The sequence below is a fragment of the Ascaphus truei genome, chromosome 17 (genome assembly GCF_040206685.1).
Source record: "Ascaphus truei isolate aAscTru1 chromosome 17, aAscTru1.hap1, whole genome shotgun sequence".
Lineage (NCBI taxonomy): Eukaryota > Metazoa > Chordata > Amphibia > Anura > Ascaphidae > Ascaphus > Ascaphus truei.
Window position 1 is genome coordinate 38,211,166 of NC_134499.1, and position 10,064 is coordinate 38,221,229.

Sequence of the window (10,064 nt, forward strand, 5' to 3'; positions counted from 1 at the left end):
TATGGTCTCTGCAAATATGTATTATTAAGCAGTGTTGTTATTCATTGTACACTTATTGCACTCATGTTAATGATTGCCTGGGGCTACGGAAATGCAAAAGTAGCTCCAGAATCACGAAGATAATTGATTAGTAAGCGATCCCTATGCGATAAACGTGTGTGTGTGTGTGTGTGTGTGTGTGTGTGTGTGTGTGTGTGTGTGTGTGTGTGTGTGTGTGTGTGTGTGTGTGTGTGTGTGTGTGTGTGTGTGTGTGTGTGTGTGTGTGTGTGTGTGTGTGTGTGTGTGTGTGTGTGAGACCATGTGTGCTGTTGGGTAATGCAGCTTTAAAAGCGAGCAGGGCTTGCAATAGGTCCGCTGAGTGCGCATGCGTCGCCTTGAAGTTTCCCCCAGCGCCTGGCTAACTGTGTGCACTTAGGGAAGGAGACAGGAGCAGAGGCAGAGCAGGGGGCAGAGAGAGAGCAGGGGGCAGAGAGCAGGGGGCAGAGAGAGAGAGCAGGGGGCAGAGAGAGAGAGAGCAGGGGGCAGAGAGAGAGCAGGGGGCAGAGAGCAGGGGGCAGAGAGAGAGAGAGCAGGGGGCAGAGAGAGAGAGAGCAGGGGGCAGAGAGAGAGCAGGGGGCAGAGAGAGCAGAGAGAGAGCAGGGGGCACACTCAGGGGCATCACACCGAGTATTGTCTGCCACATCCCACCCCTGGTGCAAGTTCCCTGATCAGCACTGGGACCTCTCCTGCCGGGCACTGGATCCCTCTTGCCCTCTCTTTGCACATGGATTGCACGGACTCCCCCACGCGTGGACTTTCTTTCACTTATTGATAGGAACCCTGCAGCACCAGCGCGCAGCAGAGGGAGCCTGAGATCGCGTGGAATTGGGGGGCAGGGGTTCCCTTTGCGCTCTCACACCCCCAGCCCGGGGCATGTAACGCGGCTGGACACACCGTGTGGTTGTATATATATATATATTTGTAATTGCACCGGAGCTGAGTCCAGGTCCCCCCCTTTCCCCTCCCCCAGTCACCACCAAACCCCTGGCAATGAGACCTCTTCTGACTCCTGAAGGATATGGTGCAAGCTGCTGACTTTCCTGGCGCACTGTGACTTTCTGCTGTGGGGCTGCAGCGCTTTGTGCGCAATCACATCCTCGCCTGATGGACGCTGTAACAAGCCCTTCTCCTGCAGCCCCTGCTTGCGCTGCGCTTGGCTCTCTGTGGTCACCTTGTGAGCAGCGCAGGAGGCGGATAAGCCCCGGGGCGCACTGCGCATAAGTAACCGTGTGGGGCCAGCAGAGTCTCTGCTCACAGCTCAGGGGGGCTCAGTGGCCGGCGCTGGGGGTCCCTGCACTGCTCATTCACACGCGCTGATTCCTGGCAGCACTTAAACACCCCACAGTAACGCTTCAAACCGAGGATCTATTGCACCCATCTATAAAGTCGCCCCGTTAGCCGAGGACTTGCAGTGGGGAGAGGGGACATCCCTGCCTTGCTCTCACTTCTAGGAGATCAGGCTGAGGATTTCCTAAAGAGGAAGGCGCAAGTGCTGGTCGTTCCAGGGAGCTGCTCGCCAAGGACAAAGAGGGATCTCCTGTAGGGACCCCAAGTTTGGGGGGTTCCAGCGAGCTGTGCTCAGAGGGAGCTGCGCCAGTCTTACCTATCCCGGGATAAAAAAAAAACCACCATCCACACTCTTCCAGTCTTTGTTTCTATCCACCCATTGGAACTCCCAGGATTCATTCTTGGCATAGGATTTACCCGTTTCATTTGCTAAACTTGGATTATTTAGTTGATCTTCTTGGCTGAACCATAATGAAGGTAAGTTCATGCACAGAATGAAGACCGCCAAACACACTTGCTATTAATAAGAAATACAGAATATTTAAGGCACTTGGAAGTGAGTTTGTATATCTGTATATTATTATTTTTTTAGCGAAAAACCTACATATTTTAAAACATCTTGCAATGCAAATATACTGTTATGTGAGATGCAATTCGGTGCTGAGGCTTAAGAGTTAGAGGCAGGGGCATTTATGTGTAAAAAGGGGATTTTTGGGGGGCTTACAAGAACTCGCGAGCTGCTTAATGATATGACTTACCTGGCAAGATGCATTTCAGCAACATAAGGATGTGACAATATTTGGGATATTTTAAAGTACATTATTACTATACCCGTCTCGGATTGAGTATATTCCTTTAAGAGAGGTTGGCTTTGTGCCCAAGGAGAACCTGGAGCTACAGACAGGGTTTTTTCTCTTCTTCTATAAACAGTCATTTTCCATCTGTAGCAGAATCTACTTTTGTCAGAATTTGAAGGGTCTGTGTTGAAGTTTTTTGTTAGTGTGTTGCGAGGATAGAATTTTTTTTAATCGCTTTACATGGCAGTGACTTATATTTTATTTTAATGCATATTAATCTTTACATAAAAAGGTAAAAGTGAATGGATTAGAAATGCTGGCAGCCCAGTTGTTGCACACCCAGCTATAAAGAACAAATGATACTTTGGCTTGAGTGACGGTCCTATGTAACCTGTCACCCTCACTAATGACAATCTCGTTTAAAGTACCTCAATGACATTTAAGTCTAAGTATATCGTGCAACTATGAAAGTTACATTGGCCCCACAAATTCTGCATGCGCCCTGATCCCAAACATGTGTTCCCCGTCCCCTCCTGGGACCTCTCCGGTGGCTGGTGGATGAATGCAGCGAAGCACTGTTTGGGTTTGTTACAGCAATACCTGAGACAAGTTGCTGTCACATAGCACTTTACACCTACTTTCTAAGGCTAGACACTCCTCCCTCATACCTCCCTCACAGCCTGTATGGTCTAAATCTAGATCAGGGGAGGCCAACTCCGGTTCTCACGGGCCACCAACAGGTCAGGTTTTAAGGCTATCACTGCTTCAGCACAGGTGTCTCAGTTAATGACCGAGCCACTGATTGAGCCACCTATGCCAAAGAAGGGATATCCTTAAACCCTGACCTGTTGGTGGCCCTTCAAGACTAGAGTTGGCCACTCCTGATCTAGGAGAAAGAATAGGTTGCTTATCTGATATAGTGCATCTCTGTTACCAAACTCTGCATTGAATTGTCATTGTAAACATACTGTGGTGTCTCTGGGTTATTACACACTGGAGTCTATCTGATTTTTTTTTAGGGCTAAACCCAGTATTTGTTAATAAACTACCACCGGGCAAATACAAAAACAAATATTCCCACTGGGAAGTAATGTCCACAACTCGTGGGAAGGAACATTTTACCAACACCAGCATTTCAAATCTGGGCTTTGCACAATGACGCTTGAGTAGATAAGATTACAGAACAGCTGTAATGAACAAGGATACCTCCACCCTGCAGGGGATGAGGGGGCACTGAATTCATAGTCACCTTACTTAGTACAGCAGCAGCAGTGGGAGTAACAAAGTAACCACAGATTCCTGGGGAGATCTTGTAGCTCACGCTGCCCCCTGTTGGAGATACATATTTATGGCTTTTTCTATCCACATTTCTTCATCTCCGGTGGGTTTCTATTTATTCATTTTTGCTACAAAACGTGACCCCGCTCATAGTTACATAGTTAGATAGTTACATAGTTACCCCGCTCATTCATTTAGACATTTCTGTTAGAACACGTACTTTGAATAAACGCGAATTTGCCAATATCAGCCAAGACTATGCGCTTTAATGGATTGTTATGGTTACTTATAATGAACTATTGTAGCACAGATTGTTACAATCAATAATTCATGAAATCCCAATTCTGTTTTAAGCACAAAGTAAACCTAATATTCTGCTCTCAAGGAGTATCACAGAAAAACACGCAAAGTACCCATATATAATATACAGTGAATAAAAACGCCACTTCTGTGCTTGCAGACCTGCAAATGCACACAGGGTATTTCTATTCTGTATGGTGAAGGGGGTTTGTCCACTTTTTTATTTTTATTTTTTACCCATCAGAACTTTGTAACATTTATAATATCAAATACAAAACAAGGTGCACATACATACTAGCAGAGATGATTTATTCACTAGCTTTCCATGTGGCAAGCACGATCCACTATAATAATCTATAATAATATGATCACAAATTGAGTGAGAATAAAATCTAGTGGATTACATGGATCACTAGTTGTTGTGTCTCACTATTGTTTACATTTTTTTTAATAAGGGCATTTTGTCTTGTAACACACATTCTGCTTGATGTATACGTTCACTGTTTAGAATAATTCAAGGCCTTTGCTCCTTGTCAATATGTGATGCTTTGTGTGTATGGGGCTGTGTTCTCACACCCTCCAGCGCCTGTGGACGGGTTCACTTGTTAATGATTTTCAATTGTTATACCTAATCTCCATAGTGTACAAACACTCCCCAGGGCGTCATTGGAAATATGATCAGCCTTGCTTCATTTCACTTGTTTTGGCATTAAGTGACAAGTTTCGCAGATGTATATATATATATTTGCATTTCATTTCCCAGAATCCCCAGCTGCAGTGTAAGCATTGTATAAGAGATAATGGGGAAAGTCAGAGTTGCAGACCTGGCTGAGATGTGAATGTGCTCACAATTTATTTTGTGTGTGTATTATAAACACACACACACACACACACACACACACACACACACACACACACACCCCCCCCCCCCCCCTGCATGATCTTGGTTGTAGATACCTAGCTCTCAAATATGAAGGTTAATTTAAATTTACCCATCCCTTACTTTGACTGCTTTCTGTGTAACACCTAGATGTCTCTACTTTAAAATAAAATAAATCCATTAACATAATCCTAGTTACTTTATAAATATCATTGTTTGTTTTCCACTCACTTAAATGCACACACTCTTCCCAGAATGTGGACAGTGGCTAGGTGACAATTTCATGAGATGTATCCACATAATTGTACTTTCTGTAATTAATAGCAGTATATTTTTTCTCGTACATGTCGTTAATCACTTCTGTACTTAATGACAAGGAATTTAGTATACATCAAAGTGTGAGTAGATCTATTTTACATTTAATCCCAATTAGCTTGGTCACCTGAAAGATGTGTCCAGACAGGTTTCTTGTAATCATAAATTTCCTGTATATTACATTGACAAGACTATGTCCCTTCCCCCCTCCCCCTTGCCCCATCCCCCAACCACCCTGCATTAATTGCACCTTTTCTCCTATGCTGCAATTCTCAGAATGAATAGGGCGCCCCATGTGTTGAACTTCCTAATTAATGATTTTTTTGTGTGTTTAAAATCGTTTTAATTCTTTGAGACATTTTCTGATTCCAATGGGGTTCATTTATCAAAGTCTTCTGGCTTTAAAACCGGGGGGAAACTTTGCATCAGATTCATCAATCAGAGAAACATAATGGGTTTTTGTTTCCTTAATAAATTTAGAGCTGGTATTATACCCCATTTTTACAGCCGGGGGACCCCCAAAATGTCTCATTCGATTTGCCGTTTTACAATATGATGGTGCACATTTGACAAAATGCAATTGTGTACGTTGTAAACTGAAATACAGAAGCAAAGCAAATTAATTGCAGATTAGACAAATGGGCAAAGGCAATCTATCTAGATTCTACTTAATATAGAACGCATTTGTAGTATACATATAGTACAGAACATTTGTATGAAGAGGATATGTATATTTATTTTTCTTTGGTAACTCGTTTCCTTTTGCTAAAAAAAAAAAATATATATATATCCATCTGGGTTATTGCACCTATTTATATTACAGAGTGCTGAAATAAACCAGATTTATTTGTATCCACATGACCGGGCGGAGAATGAATACACAGCATTCACATTCTCCTGCTTTATCACTGAAGTTGCAGTCTACAATTTAAAAGCTGTTGCCTTTTAGCTGCAGATTGACAAAACGTTTTTGTAATTATAAAACACGTTTTCATTGACAAGCAAGACTGTAATATATGAACAGCACTTCCAGTGCTTGTAAATCAAGAAAACAGTTGTAATACTCAAGAAACGTAAAACGCTGGGGGGAAAAGCCCTTTTAATTTTGAATATTGGAATAAAAACTATTGGGATAGTTTATCTTAAATGGCTGAAAACAAGTACAAATATGGCTCCCCAAGCAAGTCTGTTTTATGTGGTACAAGATTTTGATTTATTGACCATGAATCACAGAAGTACAACACCTAATGTATCAACTAGAAATTGGAGTTCGAGTCCAGGGTTTGTTCTTTGCAGCGGAAAACAGTAGTGCAAACATTGGGATGGAAAGGAATAATTCATACATTACTCTCCAAAACCAATACTAGGCTTAGATTCAGACCTGTATACTAATCCCGTCATTCATCTGCTTGAGCGAGATATATATATATATATATATATATATATATATATATATATATATATATATATATATATATATATATTGTATGTGTGTAAGATTAAACAGTGAAGGATTTCTTTGTTCTTGAATCCTACCGTTTACTGATTCTCTCTTCCCCCCTCCCCCCCCCCCCCCCAGACTTGGAGTTCATTTTGCTTAACATTTAGGATAATTCGAAACGTGTTTCTGTTTCGTACAAAGGCTAAAAAGTGAAGCATAGGTATTTTTTTTTTTTACTTTTACAGTTTTGACATTTTTACTATATAATTGAACCAAAACACTGCTTACTTTGTAGAAAAACAATAATTAAAATTCTGTTTTCAAACCAGCAATAAGATTTGAGTGCACATATTTAACCGATCACAGTTGACTAGGCACTTTATTTAAAATAATGATATTTTTCTGGCTGGTGGAATATTTCATTGTTAGGAAATGACAATAGAGATTGTTCTATCCAATGGCAGCGTGCTGGTAATGTTTCTAGTGCGTTATATCCAATCACAGAGTTTCTGCTGAGAATAACGGTTTGTGTATACACTCCACAGGAATTGTTCAGGTTTACTAATGGTAGTGAAGTTACTGCACCAGACAGTATATGGTTTCACCCTAGACCCTTCAACCAATCAAGAGCTCCATTCTCCTAAAATGTCCCCCCCCCTCCCACCCACCCCTTGTGAAGAAGCATTTCTGTCCTTTGATTGCCATACACAATGAGGGATTTCACGTTGGTTTAGTTAAAGTTATCAGAACCTGCAATAAAATAGTCTGCCCGCTACACAAATAAACCATGGATCGTGAAGGGTAAAAGATATGTCTGTGTACCAGGATGCCTAAAAAGGATTCAGAGATAGCCCATTGCCATTAAATGGCCTGGTTCCTCTATCTGGTGAAGAAACTTCACAGAGAAAACAAACCCAGATGGTGTGGGGACAGGAAAGGAGCTGGTCTTGTTGCTGTTGGTCAGATAAGAAGCATGGGGGACTCGCCTCCTTTGAAATCTGGTTTAGGTTGTTTGGAAGAGATCTGAGGGTGGATAGCCAAAAGGTTTGTGGAAGGAGGTTGAACTAGGACCTTGGTCAAGTTTAGCTTAGCAGTTCCAGAAAGCTTGTGTTCTGCACGAGAATTTTGGGAGGCCCTCTGTAGACATGACCTTGTATTAAAAGGGGAACCCTTGTGTGCACTTTACTGGTTGCATTCTACATACAATAGTAACTCTTAGTTCCGGATAAGATGTAATCGATCTAATGGACAAACAGAAAGGGCTGCCATTGACAATGGATTGGTGTTCATTCGGCAACTTTTTAAAAATGCTTTAAGGGTAAAATCTATTTATTGAGAATGATTGTGTATATATATATATATATATATATATATATATATATATATATATATATATATATATATATATATATATATATATATATATATATATATATATATATATATATATATATATATATATATATATATATATATATATATATATATATATATATATATATATATATATATATATATATTATCCCTTATCTGTCTTTAAATGCACAAAAAAAAATTTTTGTTCCTCTTTCTGAATATGGATGATCTATTTCGTGTATATCAACTAAAAATGCATTTAGCAGAGCATAGGCTATAAAATCGATTACCAGATGTGCAACGTGATTTTGGCAGCTGTGGTGATTGCTCAATATGAATGTTATTCTTTAAAGCATTTTGTTTTTAAGGGTCTGGACATACTTTGAAAATCTATTAGCACACATAAATTATACTAGGAGGTAGGGACTAGGACGCTGAGATTAGTCTGAGGGATCTTCATTTAGACAAAGGCATTATAGACCGAAACAAAGCCGGGTAAAGTGACGCTGCTGTAACCTCTTACATCTGTAACTGAACTATTTCAAATGGGTTTATAGCTTCACAACGTATCGTATTGAGATGAAGAATTTCTCCATAGACTATATGTACCTCCTAGTTTAAATAATTATAATGTTGACCTTTTTGTGTATGTGTGTGTGAATAAAATAGATTTATATATTGCATGTAGATTTTTTTTTAGTCTCCTTTTTGCATCTATTGAAATTGTAAGTGCACCCAAAAAATCTTACGAAATAAACATTTCAGAATAAGAAGAATTACCTTGTCCTTGGCAATATATATTTGTTTTTCAGCGTTTTTTTTCACGGCAAGTTTTATTGAAATTATTCTAATTAAATGCAAAGTGTGTGTGTGTGTGTGTGTATATATTACTTTACCATTTTGCCCTGTACACGAAATTTGTTTGTGCATTAAGGCAAACCATGTAACTGTTTAAACAGGATTAATTATGAATACATTCATTTAAAAATAAACTAGGAACCAGACTAGTGAACAAACTGATTGTTAGAAGTGGCTTTGTGACCATTTCTTGAAATCGTTTAACCTGCATATTCCTTTTTTGTTATCTTTTTTCAGAAACCCTTGGGATTGTTAATCAAAGGAGAAGGTTTTGGGATCCTTGGAAGTGCAATGATTTCTAAGTACCTTATAGTGTTCATTGCAGTTTTCTCCTGTCTCATGCAGGTTGTAATAGAAGCCAGCTCGTGGTGGTAAGAAAAACTTCATTGAAGATCTCTACCTTTTGTAATCTACAAAAAAAACGAAGTTAATATAGTACATGTTTCATTTAATACATTATAACAGTTACAATGTGGATTTGATTTCTTTGTTTTATACATACCTTCATTGTGGTTATACACAGAAAAAAAAAACACTTCAAATTATACTTTCAACTTGTTTATTTTGCACATAGCACCGTTTAACCTTGCAATTTATTATACAATATTTATTTAGCAAAAGTAATACAGAAAAGATTTATTTAAATATTTAGCAAAATATTTAACTTTCTTAAATAAATATATATATATATATATATATATATATATATATATATATATATATATATATATATATATATATATATATATATATATATATGACTCAGAATAACAGTGTGTTTCTAAACAGTTTGTGCAAGTCAACAGGTTCATAAACGAATACAGAAACTGTATTGAATTGGTGTCTTTGCTCTGCAGTTTGCTACATGAGTTTGTATTGTGTGTCTGTATTTGTTTAGGTCTTTAGCTATGAATCCTGTTCAGATTCCCGAGGTATACATCATAGGAGCACAGCCACTCTGCAGCCAGTTATCCGGGCTTTCTCAAGGGCAGAAGAAGCTCTGCCAGTTGTACCAAGACCACATGCAATATATTGGAGAAGGTGCAAAAACGGGCATTAAAGAGTGTCAGTATCAGTTCAGGCACAGGAGATGGAATTGCAGCACTGTGGACAACACCTCGGTATTTGGCAGAGTTATGCAGATCGGTAGGAACCTTTTTATCTTTATTTATTTTTGAATCCCCCTTTCAAATGTCATCAGTTTAATTGAATAAAAAAAGTATGTAAGAGTAATTCATTACTCTAATGCTGTAAATCTGATTTAGTTTTGGGGGGAATTATTGGGGATTGGAATTGTATATACAGTATGTATATTACATATTGACAGTCATTATATAGAAGTTATGTTCAAATCTGTGTATATATAAACTATGGTGCAAGTTAACTTTACCCATACAAGAAAAGTTGACCTTTTGTATAGAAGTTGTGGGTTTTACACTATGTATAATTAATACATTTTTACTCACTTTAAATGTACTATGTTTAATGTCTATTTCTAGAGACAGTACTGCAA

General features: G+C 39.1%; 1 protein-coding gene across 2 annotated transcripts in view; it reads left to right on the top strand.

The window, feature by feature from the left end:
• Positions 1-603: 603 nt before the first annotated feature.
• The window catches only part of WNT5A (Wnt family member 5A), a 24,512-nt gene continuing 15,051 nt past the window's right edge, over positions 604-10,064 (top strand). The window contains exons 1-3 of one of the 2 annotated variants that reach the window (XM_075574866.1): positions 604-1,803; positions 8,789-8,922; positions 9,450-9,697. In XM_075574866.1, coding sequence (XP_075430981.1) covers positions 1,798-1,803; positions 8,789-8,922; positions 9,450-9,697 — 388 coding nt within the window. In that variant the 5' untranslated portion in view covers positions 604-1,797. Of the gene's footprint in view, positions 1,804-7,189; positions 7,382-8,788; positions 8,923-9,449; positions 9,698-10,064 lie in introns of those variants that run through there. The other variant, XM_075574865.1, reaches the window with a different exon arrangement.